This window comes from Neocloeon triangulifer, unplaced genomic scaffold, assembly GCF_031216515.1.
Source record: "Neocloeon triangulifer isolate White Clay Creek 2 clone unplaced genomic scaffold, ASM3121651v1 ptg000002l, whole genome shotgun sequence".
NCBI classification, from domain to species: domain Eukaryota; kingdom Metazoa; phylum Arthropoda; class Insecta; order Ephemeroptera; family Baetidae; genus Neocloeon; species Neocloeon triangulifer.
In genome coordinates, this window is record NW_026775545.1 from 2,566,162 (window position 1) to 2,590,057 (window position 23,896).

The window sequence follows — 23,896 nt, forward strand, 5'->3', positions numbered from 1 at the left end:
CACTTATTTTGCAAGTAAATTAAGTGCAATTTTCTTATAGTAATTTAAAAAATTCCTAAGAAATTTAAAATATTCACGCGCGGAACGGAACTTCTTCAAGTGTATGAATTCTTTCAACCAACGCAAAAAAGAGTAAATTTGGTTTCAAAAATTATTGGCAATTATCCATTATCTTAGGTTTTGTTTTGTAACGAAAATTTAATTTTTTCATGATGGATGACTCTGCACATGATGACGATTATTTTCACAAGAGAAAAAGTCGCCAACGTTATAATTATTATTCGTGACATGTTTTCCATAATCGAATTTTTGCGAGCTGATTCGGGTTAATCTCATTTTCTGCTATACTTATTTATCACATGATTTAATTTTAATTCCACACTAATTAATTTGATTAATTGAAGGGCGATCAATCATTTGTGTGACACGTGCGTGGAACTTTATCGACGCCGTCTCTTGAGTGAGTCGTTTGAAATTGACAATATACAATTTAATTTCGTTCTTTGCACACGAGCTCCTGAGCGAGACGTCTCGCGCCGTCGTTATCATTGAAAAAATTTCTGTACAGCGACAAGCGTGATGACGGTGCATACATATTATATAGTCACCAATAATCTGAATGTCTACATCAGTTTCCTTGACGCACTCAGAAAGTTTTTTTTTTTATCTCTTAACTCCGCGTCCTAAATGAACGGTGTTTAGTGACAAGTACGCGAATTAATTGTTCAAAAACACAGCCATTGTTTTAAAACGGGAAAATATCAAAGAAGTGGCTAAAGTTTTTATTTCGGTTTTATGACACGGTAATTATGTAATGGTAGAAGTTCTCAAATGAAAACACAACAGTCTATTGCTGATAAATTGCTGATTTTAATCAACTTGTACTGTTACCTTGCTAAGCGTTGATAAAGACCAAAATAATAAGTGCTGATCTTTATTAGAAGTTTTATGACCACCAATAAATATCATCATTGGTCGCTCGCAACAATATTTACTTGCTGGCATCTAGTGAGTTATACACAGATAAAAAACCATTTTATTCCAAGAAATAATTAGGAATTTTTTGGTTGGAAAAATTATGCAAATTGCAAAAATTCATTCTTAATTTTGTGATAGTTTTAATTTGTACCTTTCAATAAAATTGATTTGATTTGATTTTTTATTGGAAAAGGGATGAAAAAATCCCTAGAGTTTTACAGATGCAATTAAGTGATAATCAGACTTGTATGCCATTTTCGCAGCTTCAAATTTTTGTGTTGATTGTCAAAAGATATATATGGGAAGATGAGCGCATTTACGGCAGTTGAGTTGCAATGAAAAGATTGTTTAGGGATTATTTTACGTTCTGTTACTCTGATGTCCTTAAAAAAGTTTGCACCAAAAGCGGTCTGTAGTCTGTAGCCCTGGGTTCGGCTGGAAGGATTAATTATTGTTTCTGATAACAGGCGGTGTGATGCAATGCGCCGTATATAGTGCAATTCTCTTCCTCAGGGTTCGCAGTTTCTTTTTAAATGTGCTTCGAGAACTCTCATCTGAAAAGTGCTGCTGGTAAAGTTGATTAATATTCATTCCGACTTGAAGATGATTTGAATTCTGCATCGAAAAGTGATCGTTGGGAGATAAACGAGAAGTGCGATTGCTCAACTTGAACTTTGTTTCTATCAGTGATTAGCAAAAGCAAGTTTTTTCTCGCGATAATTCTTTTTACGCGCGTAATGCTACATTTTAATCCTTAGGTGAAAACCCAATCGATTTTGCGGATTAACCATTTTATTGCCCAGAGAAAAAATAATTATGATAAAATTATTGTCATCTTTATTTCTTTTTATTAGAGTTTAAGGTTAAAATATATTTATTTCAAATTTTTCTGCAAAAACTAAAAATGAGAAATTTTATTTGAACTTCATTGGCGGCTTCTTTAATGTCTGAAAATAATAGCCGTTGCGAATTGATAAACGATCACCACTTTTCGATAAGCTCAAGTTGTTAACAAGTGTGAACATACTTATTTCATCCAATTTACAGTCGACCAACACCTCTCTAATCACGTACAAATAGCAGTTTTCAACTTAATAAAATTTCCGTAGTTACAAAATGATCTCGAGACTGGCACTGGTGCTCTGCCTTAGTTTTGGTACATTTGGAAATCCTGTTGTGCCACAAAATTTTTCCGACGCCGCTCCTTCCGCCCTACTAGACTATGCTCTGCCCAGAATTGTCGTACCGGACCATTACGATGTCACCTTAATCCCATACTTCGAAAATGCGCCCAGCGAATTGTCTAAATTTAGGTAAAGAACAGAAAAAAATTTGAATATTTTGTCTTGAAAAACGTAATCTTAATGACTGCTACAATTTTTTTAATTTATAACAGAATTTTTGAAATTTTAGAATTGCCATTTATTGCCTTCAATTTATTTGAAAATGATTTAATAATTATAAGCGTAATGTGAATTTATTAATTTTTTTGGTTCAATTAATTTTTTTTTTAGAGGAAACAATATCTATAAAAACTATAATAATTTACTCGTTAATTTTCAATTGATTAGTACTCTCATTTTTTAAATTGAGACTGATGCTATTATTACTGCATCGGTAGCTTATTATTGGCCTTGCAATGAGTTCTTTTAATTCTTAAATCACACATTCTTTACTTTGAATGTTGTTGAAACAGGATATCTAAACCATCCAAATTCAAGGGGCGATTAAAAGATCCTTACCTTAATTAATTAAATACCTTAATTGCGTTTCAACATTAAGAAAAATATTTTCGTTTTGAACTCGCCTCCTTCTCAAATATTTATATTATATCATGACTGGTTTTGAAAATATAGTAAAATTAGAAATTTGTGATTTAAAAATTAAATTCAAAATTTACTGCAGTTCAAACGCAATGTACCAAAATGATAGAAAAATTGCATCCACCGCAAACTAAAATTATTTTTTGTATAAAAATTTGCTATTCAGTCTCAACGGCGTTGTCAAGATTTGGGTGAAGTTGACGCAGCAAACAAAAATTATTCGGATGCATACCTACGATATGAAGAACTCCATCTCAAAAGAAGACGTGACCGTGACCCCAGTCAGCAATCCCTCTCTCGAATTAGCAATTGCCTCCGTCGTGCAGAGCGACGACGACAAACAATTCTTGACCATCACCCTTGTGAATAACATTCCCGGAAACTCAAACTTGATCATCACAATTTATTTCGTGGGCAAAATCAATGACGAGTTGGACGGTTTCTATCGCAGTTCCTATGTCAACTACCGAGGAGACAAAAAGTAGAAATATTATTCGTTAAAAAAAAAAGGAAAATTTGCGCAACGGACTTTCAGGTGGCTTGGAGTGACGCAGTTCGAACCGACCGGTGCTCGACGCGCTTTTCCGTGCTTTGATGAGCCGTGGTTCAAAGCGACGTTCACCCTGCACATTGCGAGAGAGCCTTTGAGAGAAGTCACGTCAAACATGCCCATTGAAACCGAGAATGCTGAAGTGTAAAAATTATAATTCAAAGTGGAGGAATTTAATTTTATCATAAAATATCTTATTGTTAGATCTGGCGATTTTCACAAAGGTTGGGTGTGGGTTAATTTTAAGGAGTCAGTCAAGATGCCTACATATCTGGTGGCTTTTGCTGTGCACGATTTTGGATCGGTTGGCACCGTCAACAAAGGAAAAGATTACAGGGTAATTAATTTTAAAATCATAAATTTTTAAATGCTAAAAATGAGTCTTTAATGATGAGTTTGCTTTTTTGGGTGATTCTTGTTACAATTTCCCGCTCTAAAAATTTCCATCAAACAATTCAAACTACGAATTATGATTGATTGTTTTTCATTTTTTACTCACAATCAGAAAAACAACCCCATTGAGGAAAAGCCGCGGTGTGGTTTTTTTTATTCAAGCTCAACGATGGTGAATTTTTTTTATATTTTTTCCCTTCGTCAAGGTACTAGCACGGCGCGAGTTTGTCGACAGTTCTACTTCCTATGCCCTAGAAAAGACCCCTCTCATAGTTGATTATATGGAGTTCTTCACTGGCCACCCCTACGCAAGTGGCATGAAAGTCGATCAAATCGCCCTTCCCGATTTTGCCGCCGGAGCGATGGAAAACTGGGGCCTCATAACCTACAGGTTCGAAAATTTTCCAACTTTAAAAAAAAAAAAAATTGGATTTACTTTAAAATTTAGAGAGGCTAATCTGCTTCACGACAAATTATTTTCGACCTCCGCAAACAAGCAACGCATTTTGACCATCGTGGCGCACGAACTCGCCCACCAGTGGTTCGGAAATCTCGTCAGCCCCGATTGGTGGAGCGAGATTTGGTTGAACGAAGGATTTGCGACGTACTTTGAATATTTCGCTTCCAACTTTGTGAGTAATAATTGATTTTTTTTTTTTTATTTCTTTAAACGTACTGATTGATAAAAAAAAGTTTGAGACTTACCAACTGGACCTCGCCTTTATCATGGACAGACTGCATCCTGCCTTCGAAGTTGACTCAAGAGTCTCGACTCACGCTTTGACTAACGATAAAGTCGACTCGCCAGCTTCGGCCACGGCCGCATTTGATACTATCGCATACAACAAAGGTAGCTAAAAACTGATTTAAAAAAATATCAGGCTTAATTTTCTTAAAGGTGCTGCCATTGTTCGTTTCATGATCACCGTCGTTGGCGAAACAAACTTCCGAAATGGAATAAAAAACTATTTGACAGCAAAGTAAAAATTCAAATATTTTAATAACCATAAGTTTTTGATAAATTAATTGAATTATTTTAATTACTAGTGAGTACTCCAGTGTGACAAAGGACAAATTGTGGGCCAGCCTAACCCCTGTCGTTCCTGAGGGTGCGTTGCCGGACAGGGTCACTTTCGCGCAGGTGATGGACACGTGGGTGGATTTGCCAGGCTTTCCACTGATCAAAGTGACGAGGAACTACGAAACGAAACAAATGAATTTTGAGCAGGTCACTCGAGCTTTTAAATAACAATAGTTAAGGTTGAATAACATTTTTTATATAAAACCATAGGAGAGATTTTTCTCAACAAAGCAAACAGCTCAAAGTCCTGAAAAGTGGTTTATTCCGATTACGTTCGTAACGCAGAAAAGTAATGGAAACTGGCAAGATACGTCAACGAAAGGTTGGCTCAAGCCGAACGAAGTTTTGACTATCACCGACAATGATTTGGATAAGACTGAGTGGGTCGTTTTGAATCCCAGAATTACAGGTAATTTCATTACAAAATATATATAGCTTAAATTGATCACAGCATTTTTGAATTTTTCTCAAATCTTAAATTTAAAAGTGAATGAAAAATTGAACGGAAACAATTAAAAGATTTATATGAATTAATTCTTGCTACTTACTTCCAAATTGGAAATTCCAATATTTTTAGAATTTATAATTCATAATTCTATTTTTATTACCTCTTTTTGGAATTTACATGCTCATTATTTCTAAATCTTTGAATTAAATTAGGCTACTACAGAGTTCAGTATGACGAAGAAAATTGGAAGTTGATCACTGCCACCCTTAACGACAAAGAAAAGTGGGTAATCATAACCGACTTCAACAGAGCGCAGTTGATCGACGACTCAATGGCTTTAGCCAAAGGCGAATACTTACCGTACGAAACTGCTCTGTCGCTGACCGAGTACCTGAGCCACGAAACCGAGTATTTGCCGTGGTTCACCGCCATCAAGGCATTCAGCTTCCTTGGCGACAGATTGGTTGACGAGGTTGAGGATTCGCGTCAATTCTACACCGTAAATCCAAAACGTTTCGAAAATTTTTTATATTAAATCTATTTTAATAAAGGCCTACGTTTCAAGCAAATTGTTGCCGCTGTACAGATCGGTGAACGGATTTGACTTTGAAGAAACAGACGGCCACGTTAAAAGGTTGAAAAAGAATCTCATTCTGCAGTGGTCTTGCAATTTGGGCGACGACGCTTGCAGAGGAGAAGCAGTTGCGCGTTTCCAAGAGTGGAAGAGTCGCTCATCGCCCGATTTCCAAAATCCGTAAGAAATATTAAAAAATTATTTTGTTTGTGTTCTCATGAAGATATATATATTTTTTTTTAATTTATTGGTCCATTTTGGAAAATATATTTATATTTTTTTCAAGAAGAGTTTAAATAGTTTTCAGCCTTATTTACTTTTTTTATATAAAATGCAAATTCTTTAAAAAACGACGTATAAACCTTTTCTTTGGCTAGTTTTGTAGTTAATGTTTTTATCACTTATTGTTAATATTTAACAATTGCGAACCAATTTTTATTTTTAAATTTATCAGAATTGATCCTGATCTGAGGAGCGTAATTTATTGCCACGGTATGAAAAGCAAGGAAGACTTTGATTTCCTTTTTGAGAGGTACACAAAAGCCCAGAGCATGCCTTCAGAAATGAGCACTATTTTGACCTCACTTGGCTGCGCACCCACCACGGAACTTCTTCAAAAGTAAACATTTAAAAAAAAAAATAAAATTATTAAACAAAATTAGAGCCTAATATAATTAAATTTATTACAGAGTATTGGACGAGACAATAAAAACTTCAGGCTCTTTGATCCGTTCTCAAGACACAAGAGATGCTTTCGTAGCCGTCATTAGAAACCCTATGGGCATCAACATTGCACTTGATTTTCTGGTTACCAAATTTGCAGATATCAAAGTCACGTAAGGTTTAGCTCATTTGTTGGGTTAAAAGTTCCTAATTTTTAATAAATGAAAACAGGTACCAGGCATTTGGATCTGTCAGTAGATTATTTGGAGCCATCGCGCCCAAACTGAACACTGAGGCTCAAAAAGCAAAGGTTGGGGAAACTTTGGCTTTGAACTACTATAAATTAAAATTTATTAAAAACGTTTCAGTTGCAAAAATTCTTGACTGACAACCCGAGTGAGCCTGAAAATATCAAGGCGGCCGTTCGAGCTGCGATTGCTGTTGTTGATGAAAACATTGCCTGGTTGCAGAAAAACAAAAAGACCGTGCTGAACTTTTTTGAAGACCGAGTCGGCGGATCTGCGGGGATCGCTATTGTGTCACCTTTGCTGTTGCTGACGGCCGCTGTGGCCAGTTACTGGGTTTAGCACAGACGAAATTGTAAAATATACAAAATTACGCAGATCTTCATTAAATAATAATATAATAAAAATCATTTTTACTAAAAACATGAATTTTAAATAAATACTTTATTCTTTTTATTTATTTACAAATCTTTTAAATTTATTTCTGCTCGAACGTCTTTCTTTAACTTAATATTTGTGTGGTCTTATAAATCTTGCTGGAGTTTTAATGCCCAGCAGAGTTAAATGCCCTCGGGGTTATTATAATTATTATGCTTATAAAATTTGAAACACATCAAACTTTCAGTGCAGGAACAAAACATTGCATACCACTGCAACTTAAAATGAAAAGCATAAAAATCGGTCAACCGTAGACTTCTAAACCTCTCAAGGGATGAGTTGAGATCGATCCGTAGCCTTTTGGCAACTCCCACTCTGTGGCTTCCAAAATATTCATGTGCATTCCCTTGCCGTGCACATCGTCAATGAGTAAACTTGATTCGTTGCTCTCGTCGTTCACTAAACTTAACAGGTTTTGCATTTTTCGCATCTTCCTTCTTCTGAAGAGCAAGAAAACCAGCATCACTATAAACTGCAACGAAATAATATTAATGAAAAAAATTTAAATATTATTTTGTTTTTGCTACCATAATCAATTGAGTGCCAAGCACATAATAAGTGGCGTTTTCAAAGCCAACTTGGTCAAACAGAAATCCAGCCACAGAAGGTCCAACAAAGGCCCCCAAAGAAAAGCTTGAAGCCCAGAGGCCAGAAATGAGACCGTAGGTGCTCAAGTCATTGTTGAATCCACCTGATCTGTAAAATTAAAATTTTTTCATGGATTATTAATAATCTTAGAATCAATTAAAAAATAATGATTAATTAAATATTATTTTTAAATCGTGCCAACTTACACAGCAGATCTGATCGCGTCTATGAAACACGAGACTAGCATGAGGGCTAAGCCGGTGCCATGAATTACCAACCCTACAATCGCCAGCGTCAGAGTTCTATAAAATAAAATCATTACAAAATAATTCGATGTTTTTGAAAAAAAAACCACTTACGCTTTTATTCCAAAGAACGGTGCTGGCCCGACAAGGAGGCACCCAACAAAAACTGCCGCGCATCCTATCAGGCTCAAAAGTTTTGGAGAAACGTTCCTGTCACACAAAAAGCCTATGATTGGCGCGGAAATCGCGTACATTGCTCCGCTCAGCACAAACATCCCACTCATCCAAATTTCGGTCAGATTAAACTAAAAAACAACCAGAAGTCAAATAAATTAACAAAGTTACAACATGTTAAACAAAAATACTTAAAAAATACAAATACTATGAAGTGAATAAATATAAAATTAAAATAAATAAATAATATAAATTACTTATTACATCTAGAACAAAATAAAAATAATATTGATATCAAAGTTATTTTTATTTATCATTGTTTATCCCTCTTGGGAATGATGTAAACAAAGCAATTATTGAAAATACAAAGTTGCTGTTTTCTAAAATTTTGTTTTATATTTTATGCTAAAATCTTCCAATTATGATTTTAAAGAAAAATACCTGGCGTAAATGTGGCTCTAAAAGTGCCGAGTAAAATCCCATACTGGAAGACGCCGATACAATACACATCGAGTCAATCAAGACTGCAGGAATTTTCAGTATAGAAAAAACGCCACCTGAGAAAGATAGAAAGTTAATTTAAATTCAATTCCACGCAATAGCTCATTATTTAATCAACAATGAAGAAATATATAAATAACAATCAAAGGTCAATGTACATTTAGTGTTGGCCGAGGTCGACTCGTTGCTGTTTGGCGTCTCTTGTCCTACGTTGGCGGGCAGCACAAAGTAAATAAGGACTCCGACCAGCAGCAGGACCGAGCCCATGACCACAAAGGGCAAGACGTATCCGCCGGCCTGGTTGAGCAAATATGTTCAAAATTTTTGAAAATATTGACAAAATTGTGAATTAAGTCATCCTACCACAAACAAGAAGCCACCGATCGTCGGTCCTGCGATGTAACCGACGCCATAGAACACCTCCAGTGTGGCCTTTACAATAAATTTATAAATAAGTTTTCCAGTCAATAACTAATGAAATTGTTTTCTCACAAAAATTGTCGCGACGCAATCTGGGAAAACAGCAGCTGTGATTGCGAAGGCCGCAGTCAGGGCGGCCGAAGCGCCCAGACTCTCCACAATTCTGATTGCGAAACTCAATCCGATGAACCAGTCGTGCGACTTGAAATTGTCAAGGAGCCTGCAAAATTTAATTCAATTTTTTTACAATTTTGACAAAATTAAAAAAAAAATGTTAATTATACCCAAAAAATATGGAGCACAGGGCAGCAACGACGATTCCGCAGTTCAAAGTTCTTTTCGCTCCAGTAATTGGGAGCTGTTTAAAAAAAAATCAGTCAACAGGTTTTTAATTTTTAATGTTGCTTACAAATTGGCCAAATAAGGGACTACTCAGAAACGCAGTTAATTCAAATATTCCAAAAACCAGTCCATATTCCGTGGCAGTTCCACCTTTAGATTCAGCCTGAAAATTTAAAATTAAACAGAATTAGTTATTTCCTTTAAAAAAATTAAGCATCATTTGTGCTATTTTTTATATTTAATTGTAATAATTTCAAATAGTAAAATAGATATCAGTTTTAATAAATAAATTAAATTCTCCGTTCTCGAAAAAAAAATTTGTTCCCTCTTAAAATCATTAGAATTTTTTTAAATAAAATTTGTAAAATATTAAACATATTTCATGTTTTTTAAAATTATTTAAATTTTTGGTAAAATTTTCGTAATTCCCAAACAAAAATTTTAAAATGTTTATGGACCTCCTGAGGGTAAAAGGGCGCCTGAAGCGAGATGCAAATGGCGCTTCCAAAGTGGACGCTGCCGATGATGACGATGGTGGCCCATTGCTGCCTGGTGAACTTGGTCCTCGTCCGGTGGTCAACTGCGTCTGGAGACTCTGGAGCCATTTTTGCACAACCTTGCTGACTAGGTCATAAGGTCAAGGCACCCTGCAGGCAGAAAATGGAAAGTGAAAAAACGTCACGAGAAACTGCAACGGGAAGGAGCAAAAATAAAAAATTAATATCAGCAGCAAGTGGGGCATTTGTTAATAAAGTGACGCAAAGTAGCGGCGCCTCTGAAAGCAGATTCCGTTTTGCGGTTTTCTCTGGGCACACATGAGGTGGATCAAATCAATATATTTCACTGACTTGAAAAATGCATTTCTTGGGCACACGCCAAGCATAAAATATCAAATGACGGCCTCTTTAATGAACCTGTCAATTACATCAATGAAGATATTTAAACGCATGTGAAATTGACTTTATCCCTTATTAACTCTTATGAAGGAAGAAATAAGAAAATATTTTTAATAAAATCATAGAAAAAAAATTCAAAATAATGCATCTAATATATGCAGGAGTCGTGCATTTTTAATTATTAATTTAATAGCTTTTGCATTTTGATTCATTGTGATATTTGTGATCAATTTTTGCAGATACTTGGAAGGTGAAGTTGGCCTTCAATGATTTTTTTGCGCAACTTTCGCATTTGCGCCACCGTTACGTGACATGTCTTGATTTTGTCGCATTTGCCAATCGTTTTCACATCATACAAAAACCCGCTTGGCTTTGGTTGAATGTCTGATCTATTGAAAAGAAGTGGGGATTCCGCCTAAAAATAGAATTTGCCAAGGAGGAGCGCAGATTTTACTTTCATTGCCGCGCAGTGCTAAACGATGAATATAAATGTGCATGGTTTTTAGCAGACACTGAATAAAAACAATGCTTTGTGTTGGTTATTTTTAGCTATGACATGTCATAAAAAAACTGCGAAATTTTAGTGGGATAAACAATTGAAGTAAAGAAAAGTAAATGTAAAGATTATGATCGATTTTTAAAATTTTATAACTTTTTGGTTTGGTGTTTAGATTTAAGAGGGGAAAAGTGAATAAGACTTTTAAAATCTCACAAACATGTGGTGCAAATTAAACCCAACCATTATTTTTTTTTACTTTTTATTAGAGTTGAAATTTTTTTTAAATTGTTGACAAGCATCATATGAAATTTTTAGTTGAAATATCCCCCAGCAACTGAGAATATGCTTAAACGAGTTTTGAATGAATATAAAATTAATTGTTTTAAACTGTTAAAGAAAAACAAATTGAAAACCAGTTCTTAGAAATGAAGGTCAAAACTGAAGAAGATTAAGCTCAATTCTCTGAAACACAATTTTAATACCTGAAAAATGCTGCAAAACATGCACATATTATTTATGAATTCTTGAAATATTTGCTAAAAGGAAACTGAAAATCTTTTTATTTCTTCTAAAATTCCCAGTTTGAGTTATTTATCGATTAAGCTGTACGGAACTTTCAAACTTTCAAAAAAATTAATTCAACAATCACGTGTGTTTCTTTTCTATTATATTCTATTCTATATTCTCAACTTTCTCAAGGTTGAGTTTCAGAAATTGTTTTGCATAATTTATTTATTTATTTTGGTTCTTGGTTGTTTGGTCTGCGAGCTTGGATATTTAGTTGCAAAGGTATTTATAGCCATTCAACCTTTTCGTACACGTGAAGGCAGGGCAAATTGGCTTCGCCGTTCACGTGTACCTTGGCGAGGAAAACCAGTTTTAGGCCGAGTTGGTGAGGCGCAAACGCAGCACCGTGGCTTTTTCGTTTAAGCCAAGTGGCGTCAAAGGTAAACTCATTTTCGATAACAAGTTTCGAACGAGTTAGCCTTTTGGACGGCTGTCACTAGACGCGTTTTGGTGCAAAATTATTATCGGACGTGACGTTGTTGGCGTGAAAAACAAGTACCGAATGGTATTCCTCAAGTACAAGACTTTCAAATGAGAGGCGAAATGGAAAATTTAAATTCTTAATCCTTTTTGTCAAGCTTTTGCAATAAATTTATTTCATTTGGTGACAAAAAGTTTTTTTAATGAATATTATAATTTTTTATTTATTATATATTCTTCAGTCCCCAGAAATTAATGCTGCTTATTTTTATTTCTAGAAGTTTGCACTTTACACCGTCAAAATGTCACTTTTTACAAAACTCACACACAATATCTGCTTTCATCTCGATTGACCGAGGAGAAAAAAATAATAATAATTCTTGAAAAATAAATTTTTCATTATTTTTCTCAATTTAAATTTAAATGTTTTGAATTTTATCACTGGAATTTATATAGAAAGGCTGAAAATTATTTAATTACAATTTAATTTATTGTATTAAAAAACGATACAAAGAAAATCAAGTTTTCTCATTTAAATTTTCCATGCATTTTTTATACAAGGTGAAGTTGCCCGGCATTGAAATCTATAAGCACATTCGAGTGCAGATGCAGACTATAGGAGAACTTGTTGCAGCATCCCGCGGTGAAATCTCTCATTTTCATCTTTATTGAGCTCTCGCGTTGGAGAGAGGCTTTATTTTTTTTCTTGGTCAGAGTCACGTGCTTTTGAGATGCATTTCTCATATTGGGTCATTGCCTAGGCCGACTGCGTATATTATATGAGACGGAAATGCGTTTCTGTCTCCCACCAACTCCACCAAATATCCACGTGACATTTTATGTATATTAAAAAAGAAAAGAAAACAGAAGCACTCTTTTGAAAGTTTTGAACAATCGTATTGATTTACGAATAAAATAGAACTTCTTAATGCATTGGAAATTTCTGTAATTTGTTGAAATTATTGCAATTAACTGTGGTGCAACCTAATGTGCATAATAATTATTATTATAATCCGTTCCTTAGAAATCGCGCACATCACACCGTTTTAATCATAATTATAATGCACATTTATTCAACTTTTTCATGCACTTGTTGCAAAGAGCGGCAAACCTGTTTTCTTTTAGATTTACTGCGGCAGATTTTGCATAGCCTCTCGACAGCTTGATTTTGAAATGCAGTCGACACCACTTTGAATAATCCTTCAACTTTTCTAACCGTAAAAGTCTGGGGGGAAAAAAAGTAAAGATCAAGAAAATCCTCGCCATAAAAGTTATTTTATATATACTTTTAGTTTAAAAAACTTTCAGTTCTAGATTTATTGTTAGAATAAAATTGGTTTTCTCCTAGACTTAAGTTTTTTTATGAAACTGATTTTAAAAATAATGCCTCTCCTCATTTTCTGGTCAAGTTCTTCGAGCAATTCTTAACCTGATCATCAAATTTGTAATGTTTTTATATTTAGAAAAAAAAATACATATATATATTTCTGTTTCACTCAGTACTGCTTTTAGTTGCTTCAATAATTTCAAATTGAATGAAAATACCAAATTCCAATTTTAGGTTTGTTGCTCTTTAGAACGCCAGGGGCGGTCAAATATTAACAAGCGTCGGTCGATAAACACGTTTAGGCATTATATTCGATCTTTTTATACATCTAGTCAGGACCAGTTCTCAGTTCTCTGAGGATTTCGTACAGTGAACGCAAAAGATTCAGCCTCGAAAACGTGTTTCCCTCGCCCAGCACGATTTCCGAACGTGCCAAGTCTGCCGATGTAACACGTGCTCCGAAATTCGCCGATCAAAATATTTGCATGATTTGAATTTTGATTAAAATACCGGCCAACGCCAAAACACAAAATAGTTTCCTTTCGGTGTATAGATTTTTTAATCAAAAACAAAAAATAAAAAAGTGGCAATCCACTTATCTGCCATAAACATTTAATTACGGCCATGTCAGCACGCAATCGACACTGTTTGCGATTTGTAGCGAAAAAAGAGATCTGATTTTCTCCGGGCTGCACACGCACCCAAACCATCCACGTTGATTAGCTTTTAGCGATAACATTATATATATTAAATTTCAAGTCAAGAGCGAGGAGAGCAAAAGAACTTAAAACTTTTGATTTTATTCTTTAAAAACTAAAACTGTAAAGAATGAGGAGTGGAAAGAATCAAACTTTGTATTATGTAACACCGATGTCGGTTAAAATATTAAATGAAAGAAAAAATGATAAATAACCAAATAAGTAAATGAAAAATAAATTGGAAAAATTTCTTTAACGAAAATTTTCAAAATTAATTAAAAAAACTGTAGATCTGAAATACATGAAATTGTAATAAAAAAAATTGAAGATTGGCTTTGCACAATTTTTATTTTATTTTTTTAGTGTCACATTTTGCAATTTTCATACATTGTTGTAAAATTGAAGTTTTGAATTTAAATCATTTTTAATTAATAGAATAATAAAATTTTAAATTATGCTTATTCAAGTTGAAACAGTTAAAAATATCTTTATTATAGATGATTTTTTTTCTGCAAAAAATCAAACTCACCCCTAATTGGAAGTCTGGCAAGAGTCCTTATTGTGATTGTAAAGCTAATTGCAATCATGCGGTCTTTCTGGGAAGCATGCTGGACGATTGTGTGTCGTGCGGCGCGGGATCGAGACTGCACTCGGGCCGCGGCTTTTCGCCCGACGCCTTTCTTCGGTGCTGCAAGAAAGAGGTGGGGCTGACTCATGAGTCGTTCGTAAATAATCCACTTTTGGGCCAATTTTCTCGCTGTTTATGCCTCCGATTTCCAAATAACGCAAATGAAGAGATAAGCCACGACGGCAAACAAGGAGGAAGTCGAGGCTGTTGTTGTGAGCAAATTATGGGAAATACGTTAAATAAAAACTTTGAACATTTGCTTTCATCGAAACCAGTTTTAGCTTAACAATGTACCTCAAAATAGGACCATAATATTATTTTTCAAAATTATTTATCTTGAAATGATCTTTTGCTCTTCAAATATATTACAATAAAATGAAATAATTTTTTATTTTAAATTTAGTTATAAATATTTAATGTACAAGAGACTATCACTCTGAACGTCATGCAAGCAACAAATAGTTAATTAAAGTAAAATTAAAAGTGTTATGTACTCATACAATGAAAACATTTTTTTATTTTTGAAAATACTTTTTTCAATTGCATTAATTTAAAATTTAATCACCATAATTTTTACAGTAGAAATAAGGGAAATAAGGATGAATCTTCTCAATTTCTAAAACTGAATATTAATTAATTATCAAAGCACTAGAAATTAGACTTCCTAACTTTTTAAAAATTTGCGATGTTAGATTTTTGTAAATTTGATCAGCTTTAGCTAAAAAAAGTACATTTGCTGTTTCCTCTTCAACATTACTATAATTATAAATTAAAACTTTCACTCATTTCTTTCCGATTTAATATATCAATAGATATAAAAAAATAACACATATATGACAGTTTTTCAATCAAATAATATAAAAATATGACATTTGAAGAAATAAAACTTTCCAGTCTATTAATATTGAAAACAATTTTATTCGTTCTTCATATATAATTAGTTGATTCCGTCATTATAAGTGCAACAAAATTAACTGAAATAAAAAATAAAAAATTTCTTTTTAAATACTCGGTTTCTAGCAATCATTTTGTGCAAAATTTTATTAAAACCTATTTTAAAACAAAAGTTTACTTTCGATGAAATAATCCCAAAATAGTCTTTGAATTTTTAAAGTTTCATTTTTCTGTTTACATAACCGATTTGGCCGTAGTACTAGTCCAACAGGGTACATTTCTCCGTAAGACATTTAACCAGGTAAACTGAATGCCTCTGCTGATTTCACGTTTCACCAAACGTGATCTGGCCAATATTCCCCTCCATTGAAAAATGTGGCTGTTTCATACTTATAATTAGGGAATTTTTTAATTCGCAATTTTTTCTTTCAAAAATGTGTAACAGTTTAAAAACTACTCTCAACACAAATAGTGTGTCTGTAGCGCTGTCAGTCTAATGCCTAGTTTAGTTGAATGAGAACCATGAAGTACGTAACGACAGCTCCCAGCACCTAGAAACAAAAGTTTTAATCATTAAAAAAATAGTTCTATCTCAATTAACAATTTCATTGACTTTATTAATTAATATCAATGCATGCATTTTTTCCAAGCATTTTTATTACTAAAAATAATGAAGTTCTAGATAAATTTGGCCCATTCAAGGAAAAATTTAATTATTGGTGTTTGATTTTGTTTCAGACGTACAGAGGCAAACAAGTCGAGGGAGACGGTGAAGAATTTTGCTCCAGACACGGAGAGCGGCCTCTGGCATTGCTGACAAACTATCTGGACGAAGGTTTTCGCCTCCTCAGATCCGTTGTACCACGGGCAGCTGTAGGCAGCGTGCATCACCGATACACTCTGCGATAATATTCAAATTATTTGTTACATAACAACCAAAAATTTGTACTTTGATTTGACAAAATATCCTTGTTGAAAATTATAAAATATTCTTAAAAGATTCAGAATTATCTTAAGATTCATTTATTTTCTAATATGCAAGATATTATGGGGGAAATTTAATTTCAAAAAAATAATATTGTTCCACTTTTGGATTAATCGAATGAATCGAATAAATTTATGTTAATGAGCAGTAGCATGGAAAATAGCCAATAATTTTATAGTCAAGATCAAATGTTAAAAAATTATATAAATTGAATTTTATAATGTGCAATTTATTTATAGAAAAGGGTAAAGTGCTGAATCAACAGAATTTACCATTTTTCGATAAACTAAAAACTCATTTGCATTACCTCCTCTATGAGCCGATTGCCAAAAAGGCAGAAAAGAAAAACTTGGGCCAGAGTGTAGCACAGGTAGCCAATCACAGTGAATGCATGCAAATTAATGCCAGTTATCTGAAAATTAACATTGAGTTTTTAAAAATGCGATACTGTCAGCAAGGGAAAAAGTCATGTTGTATTGTTTGGTTTTGGGTTTCTGTTATGTAACTCGAGTTGACAGCAGCATTTCAAGTGACTAACAAGGTACCTTAGTGGCCTCATATGACAGCAAAGTGAGGGTGACGGTGCTAGTGAGCATGTGGAGGAGAAGAGCCATTCCGTACGAGTCGCCTACAGACTCGATATACCTGCAGAATAAAAAACCTTCAACCATCAAGTCAAACATTATCAAAATCTCTCAAAATAATAAAAAAAAAAAATTGTAATACTTCTATTATTGTTGATATGTTCAAATTGTTCCGAAAATTTTGCATTAAAAAAGAATTTTGCCTTTTTTTTCATTGAGTTCCAATTCAGCTCAAATAATCACATGTTGATAAAATTAGTAATATTTAACGCTTTGGAGGCAATGTTTGCCGGTCTAGTTTCCTGTTGTTGCTTTTCCCACAATGAGCATGTAAAATTCATTCATGTTCGACCCTGTTGCTGCACTAATGTTTGTGTTAGTGAATTTAGTAGCGAGCACTATGGGCGCAACAACCAAGCAAAATCAATCGCGTGCACTGAATTTTTAATTTGAAACTCGGGCTTGTGGCATTCTCATCAGAATACATTAAACATTATAATGTATATTTTGGATATTCTTGGTCGTGGTCCAAAATCCACATGATTAATATGTCATATACACGAATCAATAAAATTAAAATTTTCAGAGTTCATTTTTAATATAAATGGTCAAGTTAAAATTCAATCCTTACCGATGAAAAAAAATTAATTTCTTTCTCTCTTGGAGAAATAATTTAACTGTTGTTTTATATTTTTACATATTTATCAAAATTATAAGCTAATCCTTTTAATAAAATTGTGTATCTGTTAATTAGGTCGAAATTAATTTTTTTATCACTTAGGAATAAAATTTTGAATTTAAAATGCATTTAATTTTGCAAATTTTCTCTTACTTGAGAATATGTTTGTGCCTCTCAACCCAATATTTAATGGCCGAGCGAATGACCACCCCTCGTCTGCCAGTTTCCGAGTTGTCACCAGATGGAAATTTCATCATAAGCGAGTCCATCGTCTGACCAAACCGGACAGGTGGTGTCTCCGCCGGAACGACCCTCCTTAGTCTCTGGAAGGCCATTTTTGGGGCCGTTGCTGGCGGAACTTCGTTCGGAAAGTGAATTTTTGTGTCTGGAAAATAAATCAAGACAAGATTATTATTTCATTTTTCTTTTTGACCTCTGAAAAATTGGTTATTCGTTTAAAAATTTATATTTATAAGAGTCTTCATATGTTGGAGAATTATTTCATAATTGAAAATTATACCAAGTTCAGAGCTACCTAGATTTTCCATAAGATAGCCGTTGTCACTGGCTATTGCAGAAAGTCCGTCCGTCACACTCAGCTGCATCATGTACTGCATTGCGTCCTTGAGATGTCGAAGGTGTTCGCAGCCGTAGATTAGCCAGGAGCAGAACAGCGCATCGAGCAGATTGATTTGGCAAATGCAAAACAACAGCCAGTAAAGCTGAAGAATAGTTAATAACAAATTTTAATTAATTTTCACTGAATCAAAAATAAAACAGCAATGAACGCAAAAAAGAATTTTAATAATAAGAACAAAAAATGTCCAGAGTAAAAAAATGAGCTTCTATCATATCAAGGACCTAACAATAAGCTGTAGACCCTAAAAATTTTAATATTGTAATTTGCCTTTATTCATTTATAAATCTGTTCAAAAATATTCTGAAAAAATATGATATTCAAATTATTCATAAAATTTGCACCACTTTAATCCGATGCTAGATACAAAGAGCAATATTATATAAATAAATGCTTAAAGTATCAGAGCCATAAAGCATAATTAATATAAATAAAAAAATAACTGCATTCCAGCACTCGAGGAATAAATACTGGACCAAAAAAAAGTCCACCCCCTTTCCCGCCTTTTCCTCCCTCACTAGCCGGCTAGAAACTTCTTAATTTTGTTCTATTTTCATATAAATATACGACTAGAATCTGAAGTCAAAAGCCTAATGAAAATTAAGTTCTTAATTTACAAAATCATTCGTTTTATATTTTGTGGCTGGAGCCGGTTATTGCCGGTAGCCGGTGTATGTTTATTTGAACTGTTTTTGAATCATGGGAGTCACGAGTGGGGTGGGGGTGTCACGAGACTACAGGTGGTCGCGGATTCGGGTGAATTGCAACTGAAAGTGCGAATCTGCGGTCGCGGTCAGTGCCGAGACGAACGTTGTGTTTTGAGGACGAGAACTTTCGGAAGCTGCGTCCACGAGTGCCGGAAATCAAGTGAAGTCGCGTGTTTTGTGCTCTTTTTGAGTGGATTGTGGGATGATCTGAAGAGGGGCGTTTTTTCCAACGAAGGCGCTGGACTTTCCAAGGATGAAGGGAAGGTCTGGGCTCTGATTCGGTCCAAATTTGAGGTAAGAAAACAAGATTTAGTTTGTTTAACATTACACTTTGTAAAAATTTCAATTGCAAAATTTCCAATTTTAGCTAAATTCTATGTATTATTTACATAATTTTCCCTGCGCTGCCGAATCCCTGCCATAATTTCCTCACAAAAGTTATGTATGTATTTTTGTGGCCTTGCGTGACTTCATTTTTTTTTTTTTAATTAAATGATGAATTAAATTGAAAAACTAACATGAATTATGTCCCAGCAGGAGAAATTAATTATTAATAATTATCATCAGAGTCATCATGAACAAAATTGCAGATGGATTTTATTTCTTTAAATTTCGTCCTTCTGCGGTTTTCCGTTTTCCATCAGATCAGACATTCCAGACTCCAGAGGAGAGTGAAAACGGCATTCATATTTGCTTTCTTCCTCATCCTTGAAATTCTCCCAACAACAAAACAAAACAAAACCAAACAAAACGAATTCTGAATCCTCTCCTCCTATCTCGCCGGCCCAGTGGGGGCCAAGGACACTGGAAAGTGAGATTCCTTGAATCTGCTCTTGAGATTCAGCAGGCCTGACCGTTCGCAAGAGTGATATAAAAGGGCAGAAGTTCATTGAGGACAACAGTTGTCAATATGAAATTTTTTTATATCAAAACATTCCTCATAGTGTGCTGAACATTTCTCAATAAGGAAAAGCCGGCGCAAATGAAATGGGAAGTAATGAGAGTTGAAATAAAATTAGGCGTTTATTAACTACTTTTAATGCATACAGATGTAAAAACGCCACCTAGACGAGAGTTTCCTCTTAAAAAACCGTCACGCCACATGTAGTGTATTAATGAACTAGCATAAAAATGGGACAGTTTTATCGATTTAAGGCATTTAAGGGCGATATTTTTGGGTACTCTACAATCCTGATTGAATTTTGAATTAATTGATTTTTGCAAAACTCCCACGTGAGGGGAAATTGCACGCACACCACGAACCAGACCACCCCACAAACCGGCAACTCGGAGTTGGGCAACCCCCAAGATTAATTTTTGCAGGGAGGTGCGAGCGAAGCTCGCAAACGCACATGGGACTAGGGGCACCCCACGAACCGGCAACTCGGAGTTGGGCAACCCCCAAGATTAATTTTTGCAGAAGCCGCGAGCGAGGGGTGGAGGCGCAGCGAGGTCGAGGACGTGGGGAAGGCCGTGCGGAGGGCGAGGACAAAAGGGCGGCTGTGTTCGTGGGGGGGCTCCGCAGGAGCCCCCCCACGATCCCCGCCCTTTTGTCCCGCCCGGAGCCGGCCTTCACCACGTCCTCGGGCGAGCGCGCCTCCAGCCCGAAGCTCGCAAACCCACAACGTAGTTGCCCACAAAAGGAGTTGTCTGCAAACGGACTTGTAAGCAATAGAAACATAGATATTTGTACTTTTTATTTAAAAAAATCTGATTTAATGTACCTAGCGACCCTGAGCTGAAGTGTATCCTCTTTTTTTAGCTTCAAATTGTGCGGTAAATTATGCTGCTTTTTTGGCCGTCACCCTTAATTTTGGAAATATTTTCGTGATATCTTCACAAATCGATATTTTCGTAAAATCGTCCCTTTAAATGTGACGTCCTTGCTCTTTAATTCGTCTTTCATCCGCCAGGCATCGCACACGCAGCCTCAGTGCTGTGCATAATGGCAAATAACAATGGGAATTTTCAAATTGAATTTCACGATTTTTTTACTTTCGGAACGTTTGCGCGCACAAATTTCTTTTGGAAACTCATCACAGTTGGCCCCTTTTTCTATAGAAAATTTTCATTTCAAAATTTACAACTGTTGTCCTAGGTATCCTTGTACCTATAAAAGAATATCACACATCAGGGCTATTATTAAACAATAAGTAAATATTCTGAATAATTCTCTCTGATTGTGATCTCTGAAAATTTGAACACAAAACTATTGATATTTCTATAACGAATGAGAAATGTTATTTCAACGTAAAAAAACTGCAATGTTTTTAATAATTTCAAATAAATTATAAAAGAACGTCATTTGTTTACATATTATCATCTTTTTCCTCCAATAATTTGCTTCTTTTGCAAACGGCTCACAAATTTTAGCAATAGATTATTGAAGTTTTAATGCATCAGTTATGAGGAAAATTATTTGTAAAAAACTGTCATCGCCGTCATCTGTTGGGCACCGAGAACTATTTTAAGTTAAGAAAGGGCGAAAAAAAACAGCAAGATTTAAACAAAAAGTTGAACTTTAAAAAAAAAATCAATACTACAGCATATTCGTGTATTAATTTGTGGAATGATGACATGTTAAAGTTTTATAATTAATACCAGGAAAAATTGATAGTTGGCTAAATTTTTTTTTTAATAATAAACAAACATGGTTCTCCTTAAGAAAATGATTTTTGATTTTTGATCTGGCGTAGGAAACAAAGTCAATACTCAATCAATGGTGGAGAAATCGGCGAGCTTGCAATTTTTTTTCAGTTTGAAAGTCTATGCTTGACTTATTCATTTATTTATTTCTGATAAAGATCTTCAAAAAAAAAAGAAAATTTTTACCACAAAATTTGCTAAAAATTCGATTGGGTTTAATTTGCAAATCATACCTGGTAGCAATAGGTGACGAAGTAGGCGAAGGTGCTCTGGTAGGGGTCCCACGGGTACCACGCGTTGATCAGCAGTTTGGTGCCTTTCTGGGCCTTTTCCGTCGGCGAGTCTTGGGTCGAATTGGCGAACGTGTCGTTCAAGACCGATTCCGTCGCCGTCGGCGTGGCGGTCTCAGCGTCGCCGACGAAGGGGTGGATGGCCCAGAAGAAGACGGTGAGCGCCGTGGCGACGAGGATGGGCTGCAGGAGGCGCCGCGTCTCGGCCGCGAACGCCGCGCGGTGTTTCGCGTCCGAGGCGGCGAACAACGGGTGCGAGTGGCTCTTTTCCCACGTGCGCACCGTCGCGTAAAACTGCTTGCGCTTCACTGCGAAGTACAACGCCTGCATAATGCACACGACGAATCAATTTAATTATTTAGAATTGAAAAATTTATCTACATTTTCATTTTGAAATCACGCATATTTTATTAAATAAATAAATAACCTTCATATTTTCACCCATCTTAAGAAATGATAAAATTTCCAATTTTTTATTAATTTTTTCATACTTTTGGTTCTTGATTATCAGATGAATTGTGGAGAATTTCAATATTTTTTCACAAATTGTGCAATTTTTATAATTTTTTTATTTTTATTTTCCTATCTCACTCAGTCAGCAGGAACCTCTCTTGAGACCTCTGCGTTTTAGCAACTTATTTGCTAAGAGTGTTGGATTTTTTTTTCAATTTTCTCTTCTCATTTATTTTTTGCCTGTTTTCTGAGGAATGATCTAGGAATAAACAATTAAAATTATATAAATGATTTAAACCGGTAAAACAAATATTGTTTTTTAAACATTTTAAAATTTTTTGCTACTCTTATCTGCTCTTATAAAAAATTAACCATTAGCGTGACAATTATTTATAATTTTTTTGTATAATATGAATAAGATTTCAATGAAATTTGCATTTTTACAACTTTTTTGTGTTGGTTCCTTTCTATTCACTTCAGTATTTGAATTAATCAGAATAAATAAAAAATCAAAACCAGTAAATTAATTAATGCTTGCTTTAAATACACGGCTTTTAAAAATAATTATCGTCTTGGTAATTATACAATTATAATATTATTATATGGAATATATAATATTATCTGTTTTATGGCTGAATTATTAAATTAAAATAACAATTTTTCAATAGAATGAAAATTTTAAAAATTTTAACTTAACTTATGATGCCAAAATATCCCCAACGAACAACTTTTTTATAATTTGAATTTTGAATGTTAAAATTGAAAGTATGAAAATATTCTCCGATGAAAGTTTTGTTGAAAAAAAAAACTAGATTAATTGGCTAATTTTCCATTAAAATAATTAGGATTTGGATTTTGTGCTCACCTTTGTAATTCCGTGCAGGAAGAACAGCATTGTCAGGGTGTTGCTGATGAGGGAGACCGTGTCTCCAAATTGCATCAACAACTTGACCAAAAGGAAAATGAAGTGCGTTATTCCGAGGCTGAGGTGCACAAGCGAGTAAACTGATTTGCCGAAAATTCCACCTTTTTCGTAATCTGGTAAAAAGTGGCCCGAGAGCCGCAGTAATCGCATCAGCGGCCGCAAGTCCTCCGAAAGACTCCGCTGGGTCGTTTTTTCCGCCTTCATCTAGAAAATAATTTAGAAAAAATTTAAAATGAACCTAGTTATTATGTTAATAAATCAATTTCTGAGTACAAAATTTTAGTCTCCAGTTGAGAATCAAAATTGTTACTTAATATTTGCGACTGAAATGAAATATGTGCTCACAATTAATTTTAATTAATAAGAATTGCGTACTCACCATTTCGACGAAGAGAGGCTGACCAACTGACCAAGTCGCGTGTACATACAACCCTTTAAGCTGTGGCGATTTATTAATTCACACAAAAGTGACAAACTTCCCATGCAACACGTGAATAATTAATCGGCCCAGTTTACGGCCGCTTCTTACCTTGTGAACGCGAGGCCGTTTTCTGCTTCCTTCTGCGCATTTACCTGGAAAATTTGCATCGATTTGATA

General features: G+C 34.7%; 4 protein-coding genes across 6 annotated transcripts in view; 2 read left to right on the top strand and 2 right to left on the bottom strand.

Annotated features, from left to right (window-relative positions):
• Window positions 1–1,428: 1,428 nt before the first annotated feature.
• Window positions 1,429–7,195, top strand: LOC132205163 (aminopeptidase A-like). Of its 2 annotated transcripts, XM_059634071.1 has the most exons (17): window positions 1,429–1,548; window positions 2,088–2,291; window positions 2,968–3,282; window positions 3,337–3,495; window positions 3,556–3,688; window positions 3,951–4,135; window positions 4,193–4,376; window positions 4,438–4,594; window positions 4,643–4,724; window positions 4,792–4,972; window positions 5,036–5,234; window positions 5,486–5,772; window positions 5,825–6,027; window positions 6,302–6,466; window positions 6,537–6,683; window positions 6,742–6,820; window positions 6,879–7,195. In XM_059634071.1, the coding sequence occupies exons 1-17, from the start codon at window positions 1,454–1,456 to the stop codon at window positions 7,095–7,097; spliced, it is 2,994 nt and encodes a 997-aa protein (XP_059490054.1). In that variant the 5' UTR covers window positions 1,429–1,453; the 3' UTR covers window positions 7,098–7,195. The 2 variants fall into 2 exon arrangements, with proteins under 2 accessions (XP_059490054.1, XP_059490055.1); XM_059634072.1 differs by lacking the exon at window positions 1,429–1,548 and having other exon boundaries at window positions 1,941–2,291.
• On the bottom strand, window positions 7,178–14,540 carry LOC132205164 (MFS-type transporter SLC18B1-like). Its single transcript, XM_059634073.1, has 12 exons — window positions 14,400–14,540; window positions 9,922–10,110; window positions 9,531–9,626; window positions 9,406–9,479; window positions 9,194–9,341; window positions 9,065–9,133; window positions 8,860–8,998; window positions 8,642–8,757; window positions 8,141–8,331; window positions 7,988–8,083; window positions 7,721–7,889; window positions 7,178–7,665 (listed from the first exon to the last, which is right to left on the bottom strand). Exons 2-12 carry the CDS (start codon window positions 10,066–10,068, stop codon window positions 7,438–7,440), a joined length of 1,473 nt encoding a protein of 490 aa, XP_059490056.1. The 5' UTR covers window positions 10,069–10,110; window positions 14,400–14,540; the 3' UTR covers window positions 7,178–7,437.
• Window positions 14,541–15,412: 872 nt separating this feature from the next.
• On the bottom strand, window positions 15,413–23,794 carry LOC132202167 (odorant receptor coreceptor). Its single transcript, XM_059628908.1, has 9 exons — window positions 23,678–23,794; window positions 23,239–23,502; window positions 21,864–22,244; window positions 18,176–18,362; window positions 17,794–18,025; window positions 16,923–17,022; window positions 16,685–16,789; window positions 16,137–16,292; window positions 15,413–15,943 (listed from the first exon to the last, which is right to left on the bottom strand). Exons 1-9 carry the CDS (start codon window positions 23,678–23,680, stop codon window positions 15,893–15,895), a joined length of 1,479 nt encoding a protein of 492 aa, XP_059484891.1. The 5' UTR covers window positions 23,681–23,794; the 3' UTR covers window positions 15,413–15,892.
• The window catches only part of LOC132202104 (SWI/SNF-related matrix-associated actin-dependent regulator of chromatin subfamily E member 1-like), a 122,656-nt gene continuing 117,826 nt past the window's right edge, over window positions 19,067–23,896 (top strand). For both annotated transcript variants that reach the window (XM_059628849.1, XM_059628869.1), the window contains exon 1: window positions 19,067–19,278. The gene's annotated coding sequence lies outside the window, so the exon portion shown is untranslated. The remainder of the gene's footprint in view (window positions 19,279–23,896) is intronic.

Bases quoted from the DNA above. Each gene is read 5' to 3' on its own strand.
- LOC132205164 (XM_059634073.1), bottom strand. From the start codon at position 10,068: ATGGCTCCAGAGTCTCCAGACGCAGTTGACCACCGGACGAGGACCAAG. The intron at 8,999-9,064 runs GTAGGATGACTT...TTGCTCAACCAG, and splicing joins TCGGTGGCTTCTTGTTTGTG to GCCGGCGGATACGTCTTGCC. The intron at 7,666-7,720 runs GTAGCAAAAACA...ATTTCGTTGCAG, and splicing joins TTGGCACTCAATTGATTATG to TTTATAGTGATGCTGGTTTT.
- LOC132205163 (XM_059634071.1), top strand. From the start codon at position 1,454: ATGCAATGCGCCGTATATAGTGCAATTCTCTTCCTCAGGGTTCGCAGT. The intron at 4,136-4,192 runs GTTCGAAAATTT...TTTAAAATTTAG, and splicing joins TGGGGCCTCATAACCTACAG to AGAGGCTAATCTGCTTCACG. The intron at 6,028-6,301 runs GTAAGAAATATT...TAAATTTATCAG, and splicing joins TCGCCCGATTTCCAAAATCC to AATTGATCCTGATCTGAGGA.
- LOC132202167 (XM_059628908.1), bottom strand. The intron at 18,026-18,175 runs GTAGCTCTGAAC...TTTATTTTCCAG, and splicing joins CTATCTTATGGAAAATCTAG to ACACAAAAATTCACTTTCCG. The intron at 16,790-16,922 runs GTACCTTGTTAG...GTTAATTTTCAG, and splicing joins TGTCATATGAGGCCACTAAG to ATAACTGGCATTAATTTGCA.